A 26,640-nucleotide genomic window follows, 5' to 3' on the forward strand; every position below is an offset into this window, starting at 1 on the left:
GCCACGACTCAACTACAGTTCAGTAAAATTTACATTGTCATTGCGATTTACTGCAAATTCTACAATTAAAGTTGAAAGCCTGGAAGAATCTTTTAAGAAGTTCATTTCTTTTTCCATTTTCTGAGCTCGTCAAGACTGAAAAGTTGTTTAGACTTGTTTTGGAGGGCAAACTACTTTTTTTTTTACAGAATAGGCTAGATGGTCTGAAAAATCCCAACCTTACTTACCAACACTTTTAATCTAAATTCAGCAGCTAGGTTTTTTTTTTTCCGTTTCTTGAAAAGGCTCAGACAGAAAATTATGATGCGTATTTATAAGTTTCGGCTATAGGGACAGTTTGTCTGAAGTTTTGGCTTGAGTTTGTAATCCCATGATTTTTCCAAACCTCCTTCGGAATTGCTGGTTCTGTAGCTCATCTGTGCCGCCCCTCACCTGCACACGGGACCTGAGGCTGCATCCGAGTGGGCAGTTGCTTTTCAGTGGGAATACACTCAGGGCTGATGAGGGGGTCATCCTGGCTGGACCCCCCACCATCGGCACAGTCAAGCAGCCCGAATCCCATCTGAGGGCTGACGTAGAGCTATAGGCACCAGTGTGAGAGGCTTTCTGAAATGCAGAGTTGCTCTTAATGACGTTATGGAAGGAGGGGTACTTCACAAGTTCATTTTGCGTGTTGCAGGAAAAGAAGCGCTTGCCCTCATATTGCGGTACATGTAATTCTCTGGACAGAAAGGCTGGCTGGAGTACCGCTCTGAAGACTGGTGAAACAAGGTGGTACCGTAAGCCGCTGGTGGGTACACATGGTTTGGCACAGCAGTGTGTATCAACTGGGAGGTTTATTAGGCAGAACACTAGGCCTGGGAGCACCTCCCAAAAATGCATGAAGCGAAGTCACCTTGAGAGCGTGGAGGTTAATCTCAGTGTGACACCAAGACAGGGCCGCATTTTCAACTCGGCGCCCTGCCGTGTGGATTTGTTGTTTTTTTTTATGTGTGCAAAAAAAAAAACACCTTAGAAATATATAAGAAGTTTTAAACTAATTTGTAATTTTACCTGTAATGTATATAGTGTTATTTAATTAAAAAAAGGTTAAAAAGATGTTTGGACTTTCAAAGCTCAGTTTATGCCTACACTACTCTATTATTCCAATTGCTTGCTGTTGATTGTGTTGGATGCAATGTGTTCCTGTTTGAGAACAACCCCGCCTTTGCAGGTAGATGAATTGGTTATGCAGAGGTATAAGAGCATGCCCAATCAGGAGAAATGATAAAAAGGATAACATAAAACACAGACCACTGTAAAGAGTAATTTCTTGGTTTATATATATTCCAATGAAGCAAAGGATGGAGGTATTGGATGTTCAATACCTTATTCACACATTCTTTTAGCTCATTTTTAAATCATCTTAACTGGAGCAGAAACCTCTCTTACAGTTGAGCTGTAGGGTAACTCTCATGTGTTCATATTGCAAGGTAATACATAAAGCCCTACCCTGGAACTAATGAGAAGTCTTAAAGGGTTCAGATACAACTTTCTATAGAATATTAAATATCTTTACTGGTCAGGACCCTCAAATGATTAAAAAAGGATTTAATATTTTAAAAACCGGCTTTGTGGGGGGCGATTGTAAATGATTTTGTTAAATGTGACAGATGTGATTTTGGGATCATCAAAATACAAAATGCTAGGCTGTGTTTAAACGTCAGTTTATTACATTCATCAAGTTAACCAAAAAGCACATTTCCAACAATGTATTCACAGGTCCAAAAAAATGGTAAATATGAGGTAGATCACACAGGCGACAAGGACGCCACTAGGCTTATCTTTCTTTACACATATATAGAAAAAGAAAAGTATTGAATTTTAAAGCAGCAATTCAAACAATGCATCTCTGGAAATTTCCATAAGCAAATTGCATAAGTTATGTGCACAACTAATTTTCTACAACCAAGAACAAAATACTTCACATCCACTGTTGAATTTCAGTAGTTTTTCTTTATTACCTAATGGATTTAGTATAAGATTAAGACTACTCAGAACTGGCTACCAGTTTCAGCTTGTAGTGCAAGTTTCTGCTTTCTCTAGGCATAGACGTTTCTCAGCCCACACTAACATACAGAACAGTACAAAGTAGATTTCAGTGATGCTGTGCAAAGTGGTCTTGTGTGAAGTTTTAATGCGCCTTCTCACGATATAAAAACATAGCCGAAACCTTCTGCACGTGGTCACCTACAAACTAAAATGATTATCCGCTCAAAACCCTCTTTCAATAAATAATGATCCTTCTCAAAAAAGGATTTTCCTTTTTGTTTTAAATATATTTTTCAAAGTAGAAATGCTAGACATACACAAGTGGTAAAGAAATTTAGGTAGATTCTTTGTGCCTAGGCGACCACATTTACAGAAATATATTAAAGCACTGACAAAGTGACTGCTGATTACAAAATATGAAACCCTAATTGCTGGTAGGGTTGATTTAATATATTATACTAGATTTTGTAAACACTGCTTGTCTCATTTTAAGACAGACCTAACACTAAAACACATCCTTCCCTCTGTACAGATGCAGGAGTAGCAGGTGCCTTCATCCAAATTGGTCTGTGCTCCACGTTTAGAGTAGAGAGCCCTGACCCCAGCGATCCCAGCATGGTGGACTGGACCGCTGGTGCCGAATGTACATCAGGGTGACCAACCACCTCATTTTATAGTCAGTAAGAAAGGCTCAAATGTTAACTGTGTACACAAGGACAACGGCCCTGAGTAAACACAAAGCTGTGAGTTCGGATCAAATCAAAATGTGTACTCATTTTCAATAAAAGTGCCCCTTTCCCATCAACTCATGCCAACGCGAGTCATATAAATTAATGCTAATCCATGCTATCTTTCCTGATATTTTTGCCTTCCCTAAAAGAATGGCTTTAACAGGCCCCTGCTGTAGAAACGTAATTCTAGAGTTCCCCTCTATAGCCTGTAGGATCGCAGCTCGGATCCAAATCCATTTGCAGCCAATTGTCCAGCCCAGTGTCCAAGCCAAGCAAGGCAAAATGATACGAAGCATGTTAGGAAAATAAAAGTAAAAATGCACAATTTCTTTATCCTATTGTCAGTTGTTCTCACTTCAACGTCTAAAACATTTCAGCCCAAAATAACTTTTAAAAGCTCAGCTGTCCACCCAACAGGATCAAAGCAAAAAGACCTTCTGGATAAATAAGCCTTGGGAACTGTAGTCAATCACCATAGCTCCGTAAGACCAGAAGGCCAGAGGGCCCGGGGAAACAGGGGTGCACGTTTTCATTTTTATGGGGTCAGTTAATGAAAATGTGGAGTAAAAAACAGGTCTCTGCAATTCAGGTCTCTCCATCAGTAAGTATCAAGACAATAGCATGATTGGCAACCCTGATTGATAAAAATCAAAGTTTTATATGTAAGGCATATTCTTTGTACTACTCTGTGCAGTTAATATTAAATGTTAGAAAAAAATCTGACCACTTACTGTATTTATTGAAATAGAACTGTTTACTTTGGTCTATGAAAGCTGAAAACTGTGTTGCGTTTACATTCTTACTATATAGTCTCACAAACACACAAACGCTGCGTGTTGTTAAAAACTGAAGGTCAGGTATTCTCGACCGTGTAAAACAACGCGTCAGTGTTGCGGGCATCGCGCTGTGACCTCGACCTAGAGCACCGACACGCCAGCGACGCACGGGGCTTCCACTACGTCATGAGGCACGGCGCAAAGGCATTAGTGTTAGGAGAAATAGCAAACGTGGGTGAAAAAACAGACTCTTTTCAGTCTTGCTCAGCCTTTCCGGGCCTTTAAGAACCAGGGTACCAGGCACGAGGCACACCCCCACAGCCCCCGCCGAGCGAGCGGCAGACAGGAGTCTGCAGCCCCTGGTGATGGGGAGGGGAAGAGCAGGGAGCACACTACAGCACTCACCTGCCAGTCCCCTAGCCCCCTCGGGCTCTGGTGGTTAGTGCCTTTAGTACATTCCATAAGTCAAGAGGACATCCCGTCTAAGTGAAGATAACGGCACGATTCACCTTCATCTGTGCAACGCGTCAGATAAAGCTCATCTTTCAGTCGCAGCAACTGGTGTACGTATAGGCCACATGCGCTGTGCCGCTCTCTCACAGCTGCAGGCTGCTCGAGCATTGCTGTTCTAGGACAGCGCCGACACAACCTTGTCACACAGACACTGAAGCCTGCCTTTCCCCTGCATTGCAACACTGCACAAGATTGTGTTTATACCTGTGTAAAAAACCTGAATGGCGGGGCTGCCTCACTCAACTCTACGAAATGTCACATTCAGGTTGTGGATAACAGTTCACCACTAACAAGGCACATCACATGGCTGGCAACAAGTCACAGTCCAATAGCAGCCATGTCAACGCCGTTCTTTGGCTTGCCCTGCCTCTGCTGCAGGCGATAGGCGGGCTAGAACAAGTTTCATGAAAATAGACTGGTGTTTTCTATCCCTGTTCAACAGCAAAATTGCGCTTTCAGCTTCCCCAGTTGGGAACTTTCCCTGGGCTGCTCTCACATTCTGGAGTCGATCTGCACTGTTTATAAGAAAGGAGGAATGTAGGGAGGGACAGGAGGAGGGAGACACAGACCAACAAAGTCTGCGTGTCAGCACCTGCTCATCCTCAGCTCTGCGCTGCTTAAACACATGATACAATATGAAACAGGAACACTTCACATTCAGAGAACAAGACTAATTATTTCTTCTTTAAAGTATTAAGCTTTTTTTAAACCCCTGAGATGTACTGTACATCTAGTACAGTAAGCATGCGAACCACAGGCTTGTCCCTTGGTCGGCAATCTTTGACGTTTCACACGCCAGGGGGCGCGAGCCCCTCAGAAGAACACCCGAGCCAGCTCCCACGAGCTGCGCACGCAACATCGGATCAGCAGGCGTCCCGCTTTGGGCATCGCCGGACAAGCCCCTCCCACGTGAGCATCCTCAGTCACCTGGGCCGTGAGGCATCTGCACGTCCCCACGTGCCTGACTGAAGCGGAGATTTAGAGAGGCCTCTGGTGCGAAAGTAGTGCAGTTTAAGGTGTGTGGGGCAGGCAGGCAGCCATCTTGTACTGAAAGCAAGAGCGCGAGTAGGTGCCAGATGTGGTCAGAGGCCTACAGCTCTGGGCGGCACGGCTCGGGTTTTGTCCAGAACTGATTGTGGCCAGCGAGCGCTGGGTTACATTCTCCGCATATTGATTATCATCTCGGGCGGCGAGGCGAGGGCGGGCGGGCGGGCGCGCTCAGATGTGGCGCCCCGTGAGGAAGTAGAGGGGCCGCTCGTTGCTGCCGTTGGCCGTCCGGAACTCGTCCCGCAGGCGGAACTGCCACTCGTCCTCCAGCTCCAGGCGCACGATGGTCTGGCGCAGGGAGCTGCGGTCCTGGCAGATCACACACAGCGTGGCGCCTGCGGGGGACAGACAGGAGAGGCCGCCAGCGTTACCGCGCGCCGGCAGGGCGGGGGGGGGGCCGCGGGGCTCCGCGCACCCCGGGGGCGCGGCGGCGCTCCTCACCTTTGAGGAACTTGAATTTCTTCAGCAGGTCGGCCACCACGAAGGAGTCACAGAGGTAGAGGAACAGCCCGCTGAACACCAGCCCTTCGTGGTCCAGGTTAACAGAGTGTGGCCGGGAGCTCACGTAAAACACCGACACCTGAGGGACGCCACAGAGACCAGTTCACACAGCAGCAGCCACAGGGCCATGTTTCAAGACATCAACACTGCACATTCTTTCCCATTTAAAAAAGCCAAGGTGCTTTATTAACACAGAGAAATTAGAAGTTCTTGTGATAGTCAATAATACCGTCTTGGAAGGGAACAAGTAATAGGTTTATTCCATGCTGAAAAAAAGAAGAAAGAAAACAACGTTTCTTTTTTTCAGCATGAATAAACCTATTACTTGTTCCTTTGCAGCCTAGGCAGCTACCCACCTGAACTAATATGGTCTTGGTACTCACGTAAAACAGGAACTCCTTATTCAAAAACCCATTCTGACAATTCTGTCGGCTGAGCCACAGAATGTTTCCAGCAGCCCGTGGAATAAAAGATTTAGAAATGGCAGACTGCTGGTTTCCCAGTTCTCCCAGGGCTTCCAAGATGCTCTAGCATGACCTGCAGAAGAAGCGTCTCGTGTCCTCACCTCTGCACCTATGTTGAGGTAGCTGTCGATGGACAGGACGGGGTTCTTGCTGTTGTAGATAGCCTTGGGGAAGAGCTTGTAGCTGCTGTGCTGCAGGAACTTCTCGAGCAGGAACTGCGCCGGGGCACTCAGGGCCATGTGCTCGCTGTCTGGAGCGCAGACATACTGAGAGGGGCTGATGGAGGCCAGCTTCTCGGACACCTGCAACAATGCACACACACGCGCGCGCGCGCGTCACACGGACCGCTGGCACAGGAGGAAACGGACAAAAGGTCCGCACAACCCCCTGCCGATTCCTCACCAGCAGCTTGGGCTTAATGACCAGATCCTTGTGTCCGCCGAAGGGGATGTGCTTCTTCATGAGGCTGAAGTTGTTGAAGCGGCAGATCAGGAGGTCGCTGCTGTTCACCCGCAGGTTGAAGTCCACCTCCTCACAGACGTACCTGAGCATGGGAACAGCCACGAGACGACAAGCTCAAACGAGTTGGTAACACAAGAAAGAGAGTTCGGGCAGGAAGGACTTGCTGCCAAGATCAATCAATTTGGGCGGAGCGGTGGCTCTGTGGCTGAGGATCTGCGCCTGTGGCTGGGAGGTTGCCGGTTCAAATCCTGCAGCCGGCAGAGGAATCCTACTCCGTAGGGCCCCTGAGCAAGGCCCTTCACCCAAACTGCTCCAGGGGTGCTGTACAATGGCTGACCCTGCGCTCTGACCCCCAGCTTCTCTCCCTGTCTGTGTGTCTCATGGAGAGCAAGCTGGAGTATGTGAAAAGACAATTTCCTAATGCAAGAAACTGTAAAGGGTTAATCAAGTGATCTTACTGTTATTATAATTAATCAGCATCAGCTGTCGCTAATTTGTAATCTCACTTGATGTTACTTCCTCACACAAACACTATACCCTATGCAATCACCTTCCCTCCCTCATTTACATCTCCGGCATCCCACCTGCACCCCATCTCCCCCTTTACAGCTGCCCCTCAGCCCACATGGGTTTAGCCAAAGTTATTGCGACTGAAATGCTCTACAATATAATACACTGGATTCTTGGGTGTTATTCCTAGCGAATTCCTAATTATTCATTGTTGTTTTCTAATCCGTACACCACTGCGTCTCAAAACACGGTACACCGTTACGTACAAACCCTTTCAGACACTTGAGAAAAGGTCGCTTTCGATGAATCAAGAGTGTCGAGGTGAGAATCTGTAGTTCCCCCAATTATACTGGGGAGTCACAAACGTCTTCTGGGTCCCGTGCATGTTCACATACAAGAAAGCGCTCCGAGCCGAAGGAAGCTCCGCCCCGGCCCCGGCCCCAGCCCCCCTGCCCACCTGTTGAGGTCGTACTGCACGTTCTGGGTGAGGTCCACGTTGAGGAGCACGAAGTCGTGGACGTGGCAGCGAGAGAAGCCGGTGCCGGGCCCCCGTCTGCGCAGGCGGCTGCTCCACTTGCGCACGCCGCACATGGCGTACAGAGTGACCTTGGGCGTGGCCTCCGCGTGCTGGATCACCGACTTCAGGGACACGTTCCTGAAACCGGGACCTGCGTCGGCTGCCTCGCTGCGGGGGAGAGGCAGGTCAGATCACAGTCGCCCACGACCTCACGCTCTCCGCAGGCGGACAGTGGAACGCGGCACGTTTCTTCTCAAGTCGGAAACAATCAACCAGAGGGAAAGGCCCTGACCGGGGAGCGTATTATCCCCGGGGACGCGGTGTTTCTACTGAGGGCGTGTCAGACATCAAGAACGGAATCACCCAAGTGCCCTCCTGTGGCAGAAGCTCTTTCACAATGCCTTCTTTGTTGGCGTGGGAGGAACACGTGGTCAGGTCCCCACGTCAGACCGTGCTGATTTGGAAAATTAAATTGTATCCCAAACGAGTGCTCTCTGTTTGCCCTGCCGTGTCCATCGTGGGGGTGGCTGCTCTTTACCTGCCAGTGTCCTGGGGACTGTGCGAATTCCAAAGGACGCAGGAGTCGTCCATCATGATGACGAATGGCCAGACATCTTGCCTCTTCACCCCCTGCTCCTCCAGGCGGTTCCTCTCCAGCTCCAGGTTGTGGTAGGACAGCTCCTTGATCATAAACCTGGTGGCTCCTGCAAAGTGTGGCCACAGTTAATGCGAGAAAAACTTCAGGGCCTACCAGTTGTTACATGATAGTGTCATCATAATTCAACATCAAAGAAGGCAGCACTTGAGACAAATCGAAAACACAAATACTACTTATGAAGAAGCCTTGGGCATTTATTTTGTCACATCTTCACATTTTCTAGACAATGCAGGGAGGCAAATCTAAAGGAGAAACAAAATGGTAGGACATATAGAAAGGTCTCATTTCAGGCACTGTGTACAAATCACAAGTCGTTGTGTAAAGGAAAAAATACTGCTGCCTTTGAATCCTTCCAGCAAAGAGCAACCAGATATGAGCTTACAAGTATTCAAAATCCTCAAAAACTGAGCACAGTGGACTACTTCATGAACCATGGGGCACAAGTGGACACTTCATGGGCGTACATTTAAAACTAACATCAGGAGGCACTTCTTTGTGGGTTGTGAGTATGGAAGCAGCTGCCTACCACACAGCTGAAGGCCAGGTGCGTGCATGAGCACAGAGAAGCAGCAGCGCCTTCAGCAGCACCGAGGGAAGGGCCTGGCCCAGGAGCACTCACCCACTCCGGCGCTGTTGAACATGGCGGGCAGGACGAGCAGGATGTGGTTGGGCCAGTACTTGCGGTACAGGGGCATCTCGTACTCCTTCACCACCAGGATGTGGAGGTGGGCAGCGCCCTCTAGTGCGTGGAAGATGTTGAGGAGCCCGTGCTCGTGGCGCCCAGTGGTGGGAGTGAAGATGGGGCTCTTCAGCAAGCTCGGATCCTGGGGAACACACCACCTCTCACTCCCTTGCAAAAAAGCACTTGAAAATCCCATTCAAATCGCCCGTTTGACCTCTTAACCATCTGCCACAGGATCAGTTCAAAAAGGGATGCATGCCAGAAAATATGATTACAAATCAATAGGCTTTGTGTACTTTCAAATAGCTGATCTCATTTATCATTATCAGACCCTTCATCTACCCCTCTTCATGCACAGGCCTGTCTTGGCTCTTGAATGTCATGGGTGCCACCAGGGGTCTCCCTGTGACCGGAGTGCTCTCCTGGCTGTGAAGCGCTCACCTTGTCGGACACCAAGGGCAGCACCATGCTCTCCAGGTGGCTGCCCTGCTGGCTGAAGATGAAGAACCGCTCCTTGGACTTGGGGATGACGAAATGCAGCTGGACCTCCTCACCCAGCATGGAGGAGGAGAAGGTGAAGGTGTGGAAGGTGCAGTCGGACAGCTGGGCACACAGAGCACACACACAGAGTACAGATTAGTGCCACAGCCACTCGCCCTGCTCATTGATACAGGCGTCCATGACACCAGCCACACATCTGGCACAATATTTTTCCATTGCAATACAACTTTCCAAAGGAAATGTTTGTTTTGAAGACATGCTATCTTTGTGTGTGTACTAGCCCATTTTGCTGCTGCCTCTGCACATTTATGGAACAAGTTAACTATTCATCTCGTTTCCTCAACAGAGCAGGCTGACCTCCAACCACGAGACACAGAGTTGAAACGTGGGCAAACGAAACAACAGACATGCTTCTCTTGGAAGGGAACAGTAACATATTCACTGCACAGTATTTTCAAGCCCTCTTTCCTGGTGAGGGTGATACTCCAGGGGCAGATTGGCAGAATAACGTCACTGGGAAGCAGACTGACCTGAGTGGCTGGGGTGGCTTCTGTATAATGTTGGCACTGTTCACAGCGATGAAAGGTATTGTAGGCAGCATACTTGGTTAACATTATTGACACAGTCTCTCGCTTGGCAGGCACTTCTTGCTTGACCTCCTTGTGATAGCCTGGGAAAAGCGAAATGTATCAATAAATACGACTGTAGGCTGTGGATTCATGTCACTGTGCTCTAATCTAAAACCCACAGGTACACAGTGTGAGGAACAGTGTAATTGGATCTGTGAGACCGCAGCTCTTTGACGGCATCTCATTAACCGCAGCAGAATGTGATTACAGCAAAGGACAGACAAGAAATCAGCCTCTGGGCCAGAATTTCCAGGTCCGCTTCAGACCTCCTCAGGGATACCAGGTACAAGACCCTGTCGCCCTTCAGATGAAACATTAAACAAGCATCCTGACAACGAGGCCATTACGTATTCACACGGAAGAGTATGAATCTTACACCCGGTGTCATGGCTAAAGCTCGTTCTGGGTTTGCACAATATGGCCTCCCCACATCTCCCCCTTAATTCTGCAGGTGAATTTCTCACTTGTTCCTGCTCCTGCATGTTCGTGTCAAAAAGGAATTATATTAATTACCTTGCAAGGACTTGTTCGGCTTGTCTGTGTAGACAGGACTGCTGTGGCGAAACTTGGGATCCCGGGGAAGGAGGTCAAAGGGCATCTTTCGGATAGCTTCAACATCTGGCCACTGGTCAGTCGCGGGCTGGGTGGACTCGGAGACGTCCGGCACTTCTGCAAGCATTCAAGCTTGATATCAGAGGCAGACTTGAACAGTGATTAGCATGACTTAGCAAGGCGTCGCATTTAGCACTGAAGAAGCTCAGAGCAGCGATGAGGCAGACTGTGCTGGTAGATAGTGTTTATTGGTAGAAAGTGGTTTTAAAAAAGGAATACTGTAAACTAAAAGCATTGTTTTCTCCGTATAATTAACATTATTGCACATGCAAACAAATGAGGGCACTGCTGTGAGTTCTCCCTGTATTAAAGTTTGTTTTTTTATTCTCAGTCGAGCATTTTCTTTACTTTTCTACATCTCATTTTCATTACTATTATAAATGCAGCACTAATATCCTGTCATAAAGTTTTTAACAGCACAGTAATACAATAAATAAATTCAGTTTGCTCACTCTGTTGCCCGTTTCCACGAGACACGTGAGACCTGAAACTGCGACAGCCCAGGGGACCAAGAGGGTGTGTGTTATTCAGCACAGAACTCTGGTAACAGGTCTCCACACAACGCACCACACACCTAACGCTTTCCTGAAGGAAACTGAAGAACTGAAGGCACAGAAAAACGCCAAGCTGTGCCCATACTGTACAGGCCGGGTGAAGCAGACCTGCGAGATGACGATGTGCAGGTGAGGGCCTCTATTTACTCTCCTGCTAGGCAGCAGGCAAAGATAACAATAAATAATAGTTTTGCGTAAGCATAGAACTGACAAATACCGGGGTTTTACTGTATACCTTAGTGAAGATGCAAATATTCAAAGTGGAGAATTTATGGGTAAGTGTTTTTTTTTATACCTCGTCGAATGAACAGCCACTGCAGTTATAACTGTGTTTGCAGTCAAGTTCCCACTGTTCTCAATGTTCCAAGCTGTTTCTTGCCACACAACCGTCCATTAGGAGGAAGGCTGCAACACTTCATTGTAAATCTCACAAATCAAAGTGGGTTTTCACCAGAAACAGCTTGAGTTCTGGAAATGTGCAACTGAGCTTTTCTCCTGCATGGATCTTTGGGGTGGAGCGGTGGCTCTGTGGCTCAGGGTCTGTGCCTGTGGCCGGAAGGCTGCCGGTTCAAATCCCACAGCCGGCAGAGGAATCCTACTCTGTTGGGCCCCTGAGCAAGGCCCTTCACCCCAACTGCTCCAGGGGCGCTGTACAATGGCAGACCCTGCACTCTGACCCCCAGCTTCTCTCCCTGTCTGTGTGTCTCATGGAGAGCAAGCTGGGGAATGTGAAAGACAATTCCTAATGCAAGAAATTGTAAAGGGTTAATAAAGTGATGTTATTATTATTATTAAAACGGAGAGCAGGAGGCCGAGAATGTGTTCTGCGCATTGTGGAGCTCGAGCCGAACGAGATACCGTTTCTCGAGCTCCGGGGAATCTGTCAAAACCAATAGCTGATCAATTCCCAACCAGACCAGCGAGAAAAGCCTGAATGTGTTCCTGTGGTGCAGCCCAGCACCAGTCATACCACAAGGAGCTCCACTCACCCTCCTCCAGCTCCTCCTCGTCGTACACGTCCACCTCCAGCAGGCGGATCAGCATGCGGAACAGGATCCTCAGGAACTGCAGGTAGGCTCCCGTCTTCCCCACCTGGGCAGGCAGACAGACAGGTTGCGCTTCAAAGACAGGCCAGCCGCTCTGCCGGCCAACAGGAAGGAGAACTTTTCCCACAGGTAACATGAGGTTAACAATAGGCTATTTCAAACAGGACTGGAAAAAACAACAACACATTTTTAGAAAAGCCCAGTGTCGGCAGATGTTTCCGTTTCTCGATTCTGATCTCAGCTCCCCCTCTCATCGAAAAAACAGACCAGGAAACTGGACCCAGCAGAAAAGTAAAAAGAAGAGAAGGGTTTTGGCCTGCTTCAGGTGTGTGAAGGCAGCCCGCAGCTCTGAAAAGTTCTCCTGTACTTTGACTTTTCTGCGTGGCGTTTTCCTGGGCTCCCTGCCCGTGTCCGGGCGCGGGCGCGGGCGGCGGGCCTTGCCTGGGGAGGGCCGGTGAGCAGCAGGCGCCGGGGGTGCAAGCTCGCCCCCTCCTGGCCGGGCTGGGCGCTGTAGTCGGCGTGGTGCTGGCGGGCCGTGGTCCACTGGCGGTAGTAGAGGGACTGCTGCGCGCTGCCGAGCTCCCCGTGGAAGAGGGGCCGCAGGGGGCTGCTCCAGCTCACGTCCGCGTGGGGCAGGAGGGAGAAGGAGTGCATCTGGCCGGCCCTCTCCCCCACAAACAGCTTGTAGGCGGCCCGCGAGAGGATGACCACGCGCGGCTGGGCGGCCGGGCTGCTGCGTCCCCCTCCGGTGGACTGGCTAGGCCTCTGCGAGGAGGAGGAGGAGGAGGAGGAGGAGGAGGAGGAAGCCGTGCTGGACGAGGACGGCTGGGGGGCGGCGGCAGTGCCGTTGCTGGCCAGCTGGCTCTCCTGCGAGTCGCACTCCTGCTTCAGCCCCTCGTCCTCCAGGCTGCTGCCCACCTTCTGGAAGCCGGAGCCGGAGCCGGAGCCGGCCGGCCTCTGGGAGGAGTCTGCCACGCTGGAGGAGCTCACCCCGTTCTCCGCGATGGAGCCTGCGGGACAGCCAGGGCAAGAGAGGCTCCAGAAGGCGGCAGCGCTGCACCCCGCAGGGCCGGTCGCTCCCCCCGGACAATGACTCGTTTTCGGAAGGGAGAACAATCACAGGCCGACGTGCACCAACACACACAGACACAGGTGTAATACAATGTTTATTCTAAACGACAGTCTAAAAGAGGAAATTTTTTAACAGGAAATTTGCACGGCAGATGTGCTTACTCGGAGATTCTTGTGCACGGATTTTTAGATATTCTGGACCTTTGTGAGCCTTTCAAATGTTGGAGTGACATTCACAATGACACCAAGTCAAGCTGTTTCTCCTTCTTCATATGTCTGATTTTTGAAAAGCAATTCTATAAATTATCAAAATAATTAAAAGTAAAGCAAAGAAACAATTCATTAAGTAAAACAAATGTTTTCACTGAGTTGTCACAGTTGTGCCCTGAGCCCGCAGTTACCCCACCTGAGGTGCCTGTGACAGCACTGCCGTTACTCTGGGGCCTCTCCAGGTCAATGTGCAGCTCATCGGGGTCGTGCTCGCTGCAGGCCGCCTTGTCCAGCTCCTGCTCGGACAGCCCCATGGTCCCCAGCGGCTCCTGCACCGCCCCACGCGACACATGGGTACAGGCCAGCCCTACTTCCTGCTCCAGGGCGGTGCGCGTCAGGTAGCTGGAGTCGATCAGCCTCAGGTCACAGTACTTGAGAGACCTGAGAAGCCAGGAAAGGCAATCGCATGAGCAGGCCACATGGGACCCCAGGCTCACGGCACCCGAGGGCCTGGCTAGTCATTGGGAAGGGCGGAGAACGAGATGCAGACCAGTGGTGCTGGTCAGACGGACCACTAGGTGGCACCCTTCCCTCCACACACTGGAGTCCCATGTTGACAGGCTAAGCAGCATGAGAAACCCAAACTGTGTCCATGTACATCTGTGGTAAAGATCTCGTCACACTCTTTCAGACAGGGCGGGTGCGCTCACCTTTGTGTGGGAAAGACGGGGCTAAGAAAACAAAAAATTTCTGGGGAATTACCCGTCTCTTTCCATTTTTAATTTTCTCTGGAGATGAGGCAGCTTTGTGATGAGTGCTCATGCAAACCTTCTGCTTGTTTTCTGCTCATACACCACTGGCTGGTTCAATCTGTGATCACTGTGATCCCGACATGTTACAAACACTAACATTCAAGCAGCACTCCTTGGGATGAGCTGGTTTCAAGCTTTTTCTCTCTACCAGATGGCTCTACAAATACTCCAAATTAATCCTTAGATGTGAGTGTTAAATTGTATGGTAAAATAACCCTCTATGTCCTTACTTCCTCCATGAACAGGATGACTGCGTATACGTTACTTCCTCAACAAGCTCTTGTTCAGATCTTTTCCGCAATAATTAACCTGAAGGCACCCCGAAACGCCGGTTTTCCCCGCCGCAGCTCGGACACACTGAGCAGTGAAGCCCTGCCGCACGCTGGGAGGCCTACCTTGGGAACGTTTCCCCCAGGGGGTCTTTCCCGGTCAGGATCACGATGCACGGCAGCCCCTCCAGCTCTTCGTAGGTGTGGGGCACCCAGTCTTCGTTTTCACAGCCCCTCCAGGTCTGAGACAGACAGCGCGTTTTCATTAGAGAGGGGCAGCGCTCAGCGGGCGGGGGGGGCAGGCAGCGATCAGATCGTTCTCTGGGGCTTCTCTGACGTTACGGCTGCATTTCCGCCGCCCCCGGCCGCTGCCGAGCGAATACCTGGCCTGGAGAACAGCCTACAGCCGGACCCCCTCTACAAGAGCAGAACGGACGCCTACACTTCCCCATTCTCCCCGTCACGGCCAAGCTGAATTCACCGAGCCCGGCGCGAGGCCCCGCTCCGCGCGAGAAGAGCCGCGCGGTCACACGCGCGCGCGGGGCTGGGGGCCCTCACCTTGAGCCGGGCGACGAAGTGCTTGGCCAGGCTGAGCTCGGCGGAGGGGCTGCCCAGCATGACCTCGAAGCGGAACTGCAGGCCCAGCTTGTCCCGCACCTCCTCCAGCCGCTCGCGCGCCAGCATGGCCAGCTGCAGCGAGGGCACGCGGATCAGCAGCATGTGGCCGCGCCCGCTCTTGTCCCGGCCCGGGGCGCTGATGAGGTCGTCCACGATGCCCAGGGTCTCGGGGGTGGCGTGGTCCCGCAGGGAGGAGACGGCGACCAGCGCCATCATGGCCTCGGTGTACTGCTGGATCAGAAGGTAACTCCGGATTACCATGCTGTGCAAGCGAGGGTACCTGTCACGTGAGGACACAACATGCTTTAGACCAGCAGCCGGGGACAGATCTCCGTTAGAAAAGACTGCGGCGCCTGCAGCCGCGCTGGCTCGGACAGGCTCGCCCCGTGCAGCAGCCACCCCGAGGCGCTTCGCCTCGCTAGCAGAGCCATTCTGCTCCCGGGCAGCAGCAGAGCACGCTGTGCAAAAATGTCTCCCCGCAGGCGGGTCACCCCGGGGGAAGAGCATTTTCTTTGCAACAAAAACAATTAATTTCCCTTCCGCCTGCTTCTCCTGTGCTCTGCCCTGAGCAGACAACAGCAACACGGCTGCACCACTCAACTCCAGTCAACATGAGGGACTGGGGGCGACATCCCACATCATTTATATATAATAAAATATAATATAATAATAAAAAATTAAATAAATTTAAAGTGCACTGCAAGAACAATAATGAACCTGTCAGTCTTCATTTAATGGACACTTCAATGCATCACCTTTTAGTGAAATGAGCTCCTTTTAATTACTTTTTCCATGAGAGCAACACAGACTGTGGCTTTTAAAAGCGCTGTAACATTGTTTAAAATAATGCTCTCTACTCAAACCACAAAACAAAAAAAATCAAGTACAAGGGCTAGGACAACAGAGAATCGCAGGAGATAAAATGGTGGATCTCTTACACCAGGGCACTTGTCTAAATAACCCTTGCTGTAATTGTCACCCTAGCACACTGTGTGCAGTCCAGCACATTGTTACAGCTCTATATACAGCTAATATTCACACATTAGTTCTAGCCGTATACCAAATACCCCAAGTACCCAATTCAGACAGCACGGCGTTCCTCCCCAGTTTAATAACATCTGTTAAACTGGGGAGAATTGTGCTCTAAGTGACAGCAACAGCAGCAATTAATACATCATTATCTGCTTTTGGTCTGAAGAGCTGATTGCCTGAAGAGGATTAAGGAAATATTTTCTCTGATTAAGTATGCCCTACAATTACAGAGATTGTGAGCTACACTGTGATATTGTCTTGACTTTCTTTGATTCTATACAGCATCTTGAAGGGGCAGAAAGAATGATCACAGACTTGTTTTGCAAATCTTCCTTTATGTACCCAGAGATTTTCATTTCCATCCCAGGTTTCATCAAGCTGTTTCTACTTTCTGCGTGTAATTATCTGCTCTCTGAAGAAGAGCTAGGCAGCGCACGCTTAAGAGAACGATATTCCTGCTCTGTGACTTAGGTGAAATTGTTCACCCACGCAGAGTACTGAATAAGAAAGTGACCAGAAAACACTTTAACCTATCAAAACATGAGTATCTGTAAAAAAATAAACGGATATTAAATCAGCAAAACCCAAATTAAATACCTTACAAATGATAACAAAAAAGTCAAGAACACAGTTAACTCCCTAATGTCAAAATAAAGAGGTTAATATCAATAAGGCTGACAAGGTACCTCTCCAGCAGGGTGTTGACCATTTTTTCGAAGGCATCGTCACACCTCAGGATGGGGCTGGCCATCCCCCACTGCAGGGAGCGGCTGTAGTCCCCGAGGCCGAAGTAGACCTGCTCCTCGGGGCCGCACTCCTCCTGGGGAGGAACAACGACAGCAGGGGGTGAATGGCATCCCGCGCGGACCCCAGCCCCGCCGTCTCCCACCAGCGTGACAAGGCGGAGTGGGGCCCAGGCTCTCACCGGCGCTTCACCGTGCTGGGGCCAGCTCGCTTGTGCTGACGTGCCGCAAGGCTGAAACTGCCGGGGGGTGGGGGGGTTGGGAAGCTTCCTCTGAGGTGACGAGTCGAGAGGCTCGTGTCCCGTTTCCTGGCCGTGAGCAGGGGCACTCACCAGGCTCTCCGGCGCTGGCCAGTGCACCTCGTTGTAGATGCCGATCCTGGACTGCTGCGTCTGCAGCGTGAAGGGGAAGGAGCTGACCTGCAGCACCAGCAGGTTGGTGGTGCTCAGGACCTCCCTGCAGTTGATCACCCTGTCCGCCAGCCCCTGCAGCTCCCCGTGAGACACCGAGCCCGCCATCAGGCTGCAGGAAAAACACACGAGATAAGATCACTTTATTGGTCATATACAATTTCTTGTATAGGGAATTCCTTTTTTTTTTGCATACCCCAGCTTGCTCTCCATGAGACACACAGACAAGGAGAGAAGCTGGGGGTCAGAGCACAGGGTCAGCCATTTATACAGCGCCCCTGGAGCAGCTGGGGTGAAGGGCTTTGCTCAGGAGCCCAGTGGAGTAGGATTCCTCTGCGGCCGCGGGATACGAACCGGCAACCTTCCAGCCACAGGAACAGATCCTGAGCCACAGAGCCACTGCACCGCATAGCTCTCGCCCAGGATTCGCTCTTAAACATCTTAGCAAACAGATCTGGGTTTACTGCAACATCAACTGCACTTTTAAACTAAACACTCTGACCAATCTAATTCAACTGCAACAGGAAATAAGAGTGTTATATTGTCTCCTGTCTCCTTTCTGCTCCATTCTGTCCCTTTGTTAGTGAAGAAAAATCCTCACCAATCCTCCCCCTCCACTTCCTGGTGGGCCGTGAAACAGCTCCAAGAGTCATCAGATTAACGGCTGAATTTAGCTCCGCAATTTTCACATGACAGAGGAGGTGTGTCAGTGCAATTCAGTGATCAGGGACAGACTTCTGCTAAACGTTTTAACAAGTCATTTGCCTCGCCTGTTGACGTCTACCTGGTCAGATCCACGTGTGAGTTGTCATGAATGAGGACAAACAGGGTGTAGGGGTTCTGCTTGACCTTCCTCATGAAGGCCTCGAATTTGCTGTGGACGTCACCGTCCAGGCGGACGACGTATTTGTCGGACTTCTGAGTGGCGGAAGACGCATCCTCCAGACCCAAGTCCAGGAGAACCCCTGCGCGGGGAAAGCAAGGTAAAACGGAAGCAGGAAGAAGCGGGTTACCATTTCGAAAGGCGGTGGAATCTGTCATTTACTGAACTTGAAAGTAAAGAACACCGTCGTGTCGTCGCATCGAAACACGAAGACCGCCTCTTCACACCCCCTCGCCCCAGGTTTCGCACACACCTGACTGTTGGATGCGCTGCGCAGTCTGATGCACCAGGACCTCGGAGGGCGGCACCAGGACCAGGAAGTCCACCTTCGAGAAGCGGCCCAGGTCCAGGCTCTGGCTACCTGAGTCGGCGATGGAGCACACCTGGGACAGCAGCCTGCGGGCCGCCACCAGCTGGGGGGGGTAGATCTGGAACACGTCGCCCACGGGGCCTGAGGAAGGAGAAGGTTACTCTTCCCTACGGATTCGCCGCGGGAGCGGGGCGGCGGGGGGGGGGGAGAGCTGGGCCTCACCCGTGTCGCCGTCCGGCAGCATCGCGGCGGCTTCCTGCGACTCCACGCAGTCCCCCACGTCCCCCTGGAAAGGCGGAGTGACCCGGTCGCCTCTCCTCTTCTGGAACCTCGCCAGCTGCCTGTCCAGATTGTCTCCTGGAGAGAGCACAAGCACCGCCACGCTCAGCTCACCCTTCTCACACGGGAGGAACCAAAGCGCCGTTTCCTGTATCGTGCCGCCGGTCCGCGGTCGAAGAAGCCCTGCGACATGTTGTATTAAAAATCCCCCCCCCCAAGCAGGTTTTCAAGGCATTATAACTTCTTCTTCGAGAAAATGCTGTTGCACATGACTCAGAACATGAATCGTTATGTCCCAGCACGAGGCACGTATCGCAAGCCGAGTACACTATTCCTTACAGGTACTAACACCCCTTTACAGGTCATGTTGCTAGAAGTAATATTATTTATGGATGTAAACTGGATTAATAGTGGGACTCAGGGCACTGTACTTGGTAGCTCTAAGTGAAACACACACTCTCTCTAACTTACGGCCCCTGATTGACTCTACTCCATTAATTCTTGTGGGCAAACCTCTCGCTTCAATGTGCATGGGCAACATTTCTAAGCTTTTACAGCCCCGAACCTACATACTTAATGGGAAAAATTCTCCTATATACACAGTATATAGTATACATATATACATGCTACACGTTGCAACTTTCAGGTCCCTAACCCCAACATGTATGTCGGGGAGCGCCAGCTCAGTATGTAGACTGAAACCTCAGCCCCTCTGACACCTTCAAGAGGTCGATCCACACGGCCCAGAGAGACCCCCAACCCAGCAGGCCACAGCACCCATCTGATCGGCCCTCTTGCCCCGTGACACTCTGCTACAATGGCATCGCTGCCCAGGTCTCCTGCCCCGTCCAGCCTCGGCAACACGTAGTCACATCACGACGCTCAGAGAGCTCCTACCGAGAGAGGTGGCTCGGAAGTGAGAGGCGAGGATGCTGACTTTGCCCGTGATGAGCTCATAGCTGATCTCCTTCAGGAACTCGTTGGTGGTCAGCATGCTCTCAGCAAGAGCTCTGGACTGATATTTTCCTGCACGAGTAGAAAACACACATACAGTTCAGCGACGCTTTCATATTAGAATCCTCGAAACATTAAAACTCCACTTCTTCTACCACATCTATATTTCTTTTTATGTGCCAAATCAATATAATATACTTTATTTAATAATTTTACTATCTATGAATAATTTAGTTTTAAAAAAGGATTCAAATGTACTTATTTCACTTTTTATCCACATCTTAAAAGGCCAATCCTAGTTTATTTTTTAATTTTTTGTTCCTGCCGCTGTTAAAGAGACAGCAGACGGTGCAGTTTAAAAGATTGCACAAAAGAAAACCTCTCGAGCCTCTGTACCACAGTTCTGCATCGTGCGTCAACCACACTCCCCCTTTGGGAAAACACAGCATCAAGCATCAAGAAGAGCCCCCCTTTCTAAAGGGGGACCCATCTTACCCCCCCGGAACGCCACTAAGCCCCCTCCCCCAGAAACAAACCAAAGCTGGTGCCAATATGACCATATTCTATTTAGACAATCTCAATTCAGACTTGCTTTTCTTACTCCTTTTCAAAAGTCACAGATTGCTATTATCTTTCAAAAAGCCAGTGGAAACTTGAGTGTTTCCCGCCAGTGACACTTGGGCTTCAGGACAAAACCCTGCTCGTCGAGAACTTGCAGTAACAAGAGACGGAGCCCCAGGGAAGACTGGGGGCGATTGTTTTCCACTGAGCCACCTCTTCCGTCCAGATTCCATGTCAGTTTAATCTGTCTGTCCTTCACCCTCATCCTGTTCATGCTGCACACACAGACCAGTACGACTCCTTTAAAAATCAGTGTCTGGAAAAAGTTTAACCTTAACCCCACTCCTCAGTGGACAGATAACACCTATCTCCAGACTGCGGCTCTGGTCAAATTCTTACATCCAGCTTCCTTTAGTACAGGTCTGATCTCCTTGAACACATGATTCTGTGTGCGTGTGCACACGTGCGTTTCTGTGTGCGTGAGCACGAGTGTGTGTGTGCGTGCCTGCGTGCGTGAGCACGAGTGTGCGTGCCTGCGTGCGCGAGCACGAGTGTGCGTGCGCGAGCACGAGTGTGCGTGCGTGCATTCCAGCCAGGAGAGAGGCACTCACCTAAGACCAGCACACAGAACTCACTGCCGCGCATCTTGGAGGCACAGATGACCACAACGTAGTCAGGCAGGCGCTGCTGGGGCGGCACCTCGCTGAGGGAGCGCAGAGACTCCGAGATGCCCTCCCCCAGGGAGCTGTGGGTGACAAGCACCTGCACCGAGTCCTGAGAGACACTGGCGGCGAGACGGGCGAGCCAGGGCAGCTGCGCGGGGGCGATCGAGGCTGCGCCGGGGCCGGGCTGCGGGACCCCCTGCTCCTGCAGAGGCCGCTCGCCCTGCATAGCCTTCAGGGCGATCTGCTCGAACTCCTCCCGCAGGGGAATCTGGTCCGGGCCTGAAGACAGACACACAGCGAGCTGCATCAAGGCCCACTGCCGATTACAAGCACAGTGACCACTCAGCTCAGGCAGAGCCACGCGCTCTTTGAGTTAATGGTTGCTAGAGATAACCACACTGTGAGGGAATAAACGCCGACGTGCTGGCAAGTGCAGCTCCCACAAGAGACGATGACCAAAGTGCATCTTCGCAAGGCAATAAGGGGACAACACATCAACCCGATTATTCATCTTCTGCTGGTATGATTGGTTTTAGTTTCTAGAGGACGAAAGAAAGACTCTTCTTTTCTAAACACAAGAGTGAAATCCGAACATTCAGCACTGCATCAGCCTTTTTAATCAGCAGCACAAAAGCTCATATGGAGGTAAAATTCCTGCAAGATTAATCGTATAGTTTTTTTTCCCCAAAATGGCAAATGTTTTTTTTTTTACACTTTTAGCAGAACCATGTTCTGCAAAAACCAGCCCACCAGCCGAGCAAATTTCCATTTTAACTTCAAAGGGCAAAAACGTGACATTTTGAAGGACCAAAGTGAATGAAGCATATATTCTACAGTATATATATGTTACACTACATAACCCAGGCCATTAGGCTCAGCACACAAACCGGGGAATGGAATAACAACTGTGAGAAGGAAAGACGTGCTGTTGGAGCACAAAGAGAAGCCGTATCAGAAATGTAAAGAACCTAAAGGCAGAACAAGACCTTTTAATCCTGTATAAGACTTTTTAGGCCCAAAACCCCAAAAAACGAAAGTGACAGCTCTTTCATACAGTTGCCCAGACGTCTTAATCCCAAGTCTGGGCAACGAGAAAGTGGCACAGGAGCTTGAACGGCAAGAGTGACACTGGAAACACTGTGTGAAAGAAGGTGTATCTGCGGAGCGATGCAGCTTGTCTGTCTTACCTAATCGAACCAGATACTGCACAGTGAGCAAAATCATGTCCTCCACACTCAGGAGCTGGCTGACCGACACCCCCACGCTCTCCAGAGTCTTGTAGCTCACTGGGGGGTTCTTGTAGCAGCTCACAAGCAGGGGACTGACCACGACATCCCCCACGTTGCCATAGAAATAAGGTAAAGTGCCATAACCTGAAATTAAACAGAACACAGCTGCAATAGACAGCACACCCCGCATACTCCTCTTCGGCCTTTTTCTCCTTCGTCAGTCCTTGCCCACTTCACAGGACACATGGTCAGTCAGATATAATGACAATGGAGAAGGTGCCTTTTAAAAATCTCTAGAGTGCATGGAAGAAGCTGGGTAATACATAAAAAGATGCTGGAAACACCCTGACATTAACATTTTTAAGACAGACCGAGAAAAAAAATAAACACTGTAATATACAGAACAGAATGGAGTAATGTGAAAGTCTCAATGCAGTATCATCCACAAAAAGAAAAAAAATGGAAACATTTTATATGATTGACTTGAGAACTGAGATGCCAGAACAAAAGCAGACGCTTCAAAGGGATGGCAAACCTTGTGGTAGAGGTGTGTCACAAACTGCCGTGACGCATCGCAAGCGGTACACAACGCAGGAGCTTACCGATGAGGATGACAGGCCTGACTGAGGAGGCGTTGAGCAGGTTGTCGGGGACAATGACAGTGTCTCCTGCAGGCAGGGCCTGGGGCTGCAGCACTCCAGACACCAGGGGCAGCAGGGCCTCTGAGAGCAGAGCACACACCGGTTAGCACGACACATCCGCCGGGCTAGAGAAAGATCTTCAGAGGCCAAGGACAGCTGCGTCACAGAGCAATCACAGAGCTTTCCTGTCCTTGAACGAGACTGCAGCTCCCCAAGGGCTCACACGCTATCACTCCTCCCTGGCCACGTGAGGAATTCAGGGTTAAAACAGCGCAGTTTCACTCCTCGAGGAAACCTTACTAGGACTGGAAGAAAAAAAACCAAGAAGCAGGAGAAAGGGAATGTTTACCCCGGTACTGAAAGAACTAGGGTTGTGTGTGTTTTAAACACATATCACCCTCCACCTCCCCTCAGGCAAACGGTAAAAAATGACCTGCCAACATATCGTTCCACAAGGCTTTTCCCAAGGGAAAAAAAAAAATCACATGAAGGTGTTAACACCATCTGAGATCTTCTTCAGTAACTGACAATGCAAGGAAGGCTTTAAATTAACACAAAAAAATGTTCATCATGCCCACAGGAGAGAGCCTCCCTTCCCTTCTCTTATTTTTATTAATTGCTGCAACTGAAGTGGCTTCTTCCATCGGACTGAAATCTCCTTGGGAAACATGGCTTAAGTGTCACTGCACAGCGGCACCTGGTCGCTATAGAGATCACGTGGCCAAGCAGGCCTTGAGTGGGAGGAAAGAAAGGGAGGATAAGAAACAAACCATGACCTCTTGGCCGTGCCGCAGCTGAGAAGAGCAGGCTCGCTCGCCCAGGTGTTGGCGTGGGTAACCTCTGGATTGAGACACACACGCGCACAGATGTGTGTGTATGTGTATGTTGGGAGCCCTTGTCTGAAAAGCAGGGCACAGGGACCCTGAATATTTGTGAGCCTCACGAAACGGCAGCTCGTGAGAAGTGGAGCACACAGCTGCGGAGCTCTCGCTCCTCCTCGGGGGAGAGCGGTATTTTAGAGCCGTGCCTTACCGGAGGGGTGGACGGCGGGTCGGACCGCTGGCACCGGGACTGCAGTGGGGGGCGCAGGCACGGGGGACCCAGGGTACCAGCTGCGGTGCCGCTTCTTGGGGGGGCCGGAGCTCATGGAGGCTGAGGAGGAGATCGGAGGAGTTAGGGCTTCTGCCCGAGAGCAGGCCTGCCGGCGGGGCTGAGAGGACAGCGCTGCTTTCAAACTCCTGAGCGCTGGCGGCAAGGCCAGGGCAAAACCCTCACCCCACACTACAGCGGGCAGGGCCAGCAGACAGATCGCCACCCCAGGCATGACGAGAGAGGGTCTAGCGAAGGTCGCAGGACGACAACCTTCGAGGGACAGGGGGCGCAAGATGGGCAGTTTACATTCTGTTCTCATGTTATACAAAAATGAACAGGAGTTGTTTTCTGAAATACAGAACTTGACTTCGTTCATTTAGTCCTCACATTCCAAGTTTCCCTTTACTGAGTGAAAACGTGGTCCCTTTCGCGTTTGTCTCTATTCAGTCAAAAACACTTGATTCATCCCCGGGGGGCAACTGAAGGAGAATCGGGGACCTGGGTGTTCCCCAGTCAGCGTCTTCCTCCCCAATCAACTTCGAAACAAGACGTTTAGTTCACAAAGCAGGCAGAAGAACAGGGGCTTTCGTCCGTTAAAACAAATGAGCAGAACAGCCACAGCCCGGCACAGCGAATCTCGCACAAAGCTGCGGAAGGACTGCAGAAACCGACAGGGGGAGGCAGGGTAAAGGATGCGACGGAGCAGCAGCGGATCCCTGCGCCGCGCGGGAGGAGGGGTCACCTGCGTCGGGGGCGCGCTGTCCGAGGCTGGGGCACAGCGGCTGTGCTCCCGATGTCGGGGGCTGCGAGGGGCTCGGGGGCGGCCGGCCTCCGCTGCTCGTCCCGTGAGCGGAGCCGCCCGCTCGGGGAGCCGCGGGAGCTGGAACAGGACACACGCGTCAGACATCCTACGCCTAGAGCTCCAAACCCGGAACGGGCCCGTCTCGATTCCGGGACGGAAGAGGGGAGGAGCGATTTATTCCTCCCGGCGGAGCACCGTGTGCGTGTGCAGGCTGGCTCTGGCCTGCCGATGTGAGGGGGTGGGTATGTTAAACGCACGGTTAAGAGCCTCCATCGCAGCAGGCCAGGGCTCCCTGCACACCCCCGCATCCCCCCGGTACACACGCAGCCAATCCGTCCACCAAACAGGACGTCTTCCTATAATCGGGGGTGGGAGACTGTTACATCTTGTCCCGTTGACATTACACTGGCAAGAAAAATACTGCAGATTAAAAAAAAAAATCCACTTTGCCCTGTCCGTAGGATTACATTTTAATAATAAGTAAATATCTGTCTAGTACTTATAAATGTAAAAAACCCCAAACAGCTGGAGATCGATCATGAAAAATGTCAAACACATCTGGACGTTTCTGTTGGTGGATGGAGAGATGAAGAAAAAAATGACTGCAAAACAACCTTTGTGAAAAGTGAGCAATTGATTTTTTTTCATGAAACACTATCAAATATTGATTGCCCTAGTGCTTTTACATGGCATATTGATCAAGGCCTGTAACGTGACTATCTGTATTGATGACATTACTTGTCAATAGAGGCACCTTGCAAATGAGCTATCCCAGTTAGGAAAAATTAAACCGAGCAAGCTCATTATACTCCATTTCCTTTCTATCGATACCTCATCTGGTTGCCAGGCAAAGGAAACAGAAATTCCTAATGATCTCCAAATCATCCCCCGAAAACAGCTGCTGCCTCTGTTTCACGGAGAATCTAGTCACTGCTGAATTCATTAAAACAGCGGAAAAACCTGAAAAACGGACCCCAGCAGGACTATTGACCCAGGTATGCTAAACAGGACAACCGAATAGCGATCATGAAGATCATTTGAAAAGGCTGCAAGTGAGAGGAAGCATCTTGTTTGTACAGTTGACTAGTAGTTGAAATCAGTTTGAAATCACAGAGTCAGCTTCAGCAATGTAGCGGTGGGCTTTGGTCCCAGACTCTCACAACACTCTGTGGCTCTGTTGTTGGGGAAAAAAAGCCTTTTTTTTTTGTTTGCCGTATAATACGGTTGACCTGAAGAAACTGTTGCACCAGACTACAATCTACATTACCAAGACATAAAAACAGTTTTTCAGTCTACAGCTGCTTATGCTGGCAGCAGTGTAGAATAAGACACAGATGGAAGAGCCCAGCTGGCGCACAGCAAGGCCAGAGACGAGACAAGTGAAGACATGAACCTGTAGGTGGGTTCCTGCTCCCCTGAGGCAAGGTCAAGGCCAGGGGCTTCGCATAGCTGAGATCCCTCGACAGGTCCTGACCTCCGAACACGCTCATGGCTGAAGAAGCCTGCGTCTGACTGGGTGGAGAATCTGCCGCAGAACAAACATTATTACAGACTTCGCACTGATTAGCACGTTCATTCTTAAAAATCCAAAACACACACACATAAATATGTTAATGTTAATAAGAAATAGGTTGGGGAGGTGCTAGGTTGAATTGAAAACTGTCCATTGTGAGGATATATGAATACAAACCGGCCATGGCCATTTCAAAACGCTAGGAAGCAGGACCTAATATACACAAAGCAGAATCAGAAGTCTTAGATAAAGCAGCTTCTAGTGTTGTAAAAACTGTCATGGCTAATAAATATTAATATATTTCATGTACAC

The 26,640-nt window shown here is 50.3% G+C and overlaps 1 protein-coding gene across 6 annotated transcripts in view; it reads right to left on the reverse strand.

Annotated features, from left to right (window-relative positions):
• Nucleotides 1-1,690: 1,690 nt before the first annotated feature.
• greb1l (GREB1 like retinoic acid receptor coactivator) overlaps nucleotides 1,691-26,640 on the reverse strand; it is a 69,365-nt gene continuing 44,415 nt past the window's right edge. For 5 of the 6 annotated variants that reach the window (XM_088642049.1, XM_088642047.1, XM_088642048.1 and 2 more), the window contains exons 8-34: nucleotides 26,209-26,340; nucleotides 24,756-24,893; nucleotides 23,954-24,073; nucleotides 22,883-23,002; nucleotides 22,239-22,424; nucleotides 20,998-21,330; nucleotides 19,769-19,897; nucleotides 18,815-18,949; nucleotides 18,536-18,733; nucleotides 18,184-18,364; nucleotides 17,322-17,511; nucleotides 16,929-17,066; nucleotides 15,155-15,490; nucleotides 14,723-14,838; nucleotides 13,712-13,956; nucleotides 12,676-13,244; nucleotides 12,178-12,280; nucleotides 10,536-10,691; nucleotides 9,924-10,063; nucleotides 9,334-9,495; nucleotides 8,830-9,034; nucleotides 8,091-8,256; nucleotides 7,493-7,720; nucleotides 6,466-6,607; nucleotides 6,165-6,365; nucleotides 5,540-5,678; nucleotides 1,691-5,433 (exon numbers count right to left, since the gene is read on the reverse strand). In XM_088642049.1, coding sequence (XP_088498175.1) covers nucleotides 5,270-5,433; nucleotides 5,540-5,678; nucleotides 6,165-6,365; nucleotides 6,466-6,607; nucleotides 7,493-7,720; nucleotides 8,091-8,256; nucleotides 8,830-9,034; nucleotides 9,334-9,495; nucleotides 9,924-10,063; nucleotides 10,536-10,691; nucleotides 12,178-12,280; nucleotides 12,676-13,244; nucleotides 13,712-13,956; nucleotides 14,723-14,838; nucleotides 15,155-15,490; nucleotides 16,929-17,066; nucleotides 17,322-17,511; nucleotides 18,184-18,364; nucleotides 18,536-18,733; nucleotides 18,815-18,949; nucleotides 19,769-19,897; nucleotides 20,998-21,330; nucleotides 22,239-22,424; nucleotides 22,883-23,002; nucleotides 23,954-24,073; nucleotides 24,756-24,893; nucleotides 26,209-26,340 — 5,072 coding nt within the window. In that variant the 3' untranslated portion in view covers nucleotides 1,691-5,269. The remainder of the gene's footprint in view (nucleotides 5,434-5,539; nucleotides 5,679-6,164; nucleotides 6,366-6,465; nucleotides 6,608-7,492; nucleotides 7,721-8,090; nucleotides 8,257-8,829; nucleotides 9,035-9,333; nucleotides 9,496-9,923; nucleotides 10,064-10,535; nucleotides 10,692-12,177; nucleotides 12,281-12,675; nucleotides 13,245-13,711; nucleotides 13,957-14,722; nucleotides 14,839-15,154; nucleotides 15,491-16,928; nucleotides 17,067-17,321; nucleotides 17,512-18,183; nucleotides 18,365-18,535; nucleotides 18,734-18,814; nucleotides 18,950-19,768; nucleotides 19,898-20,997; nucleotides 21,331-22,238; nucleotides 22,425-22,882; nucleotides 23,003-23,953; nucleotides 24,074-24,755; nucleotides 24,894-26,208; nucleotides 26,341-26,640) is intronic. The other variant, XM_088642052.1, reaches the window with a different exon arrangement.

This window comes from Lepisosteus platostomus, chromosome 8, assembly GCF_059453375.1.
Source record: "Lepisosteus platostomus isolate fLepPlt1 chromosome 8, fLepPlt1.hap1, whole genome shotgun sequence".
Classification (NCBI taxonomy): Eukaryota; Metazoa; Chordata; class Actinopteri; order Semionotiformes; family Lepisosteidae; genus Lepisosteus; species Lepisosteus platostomus.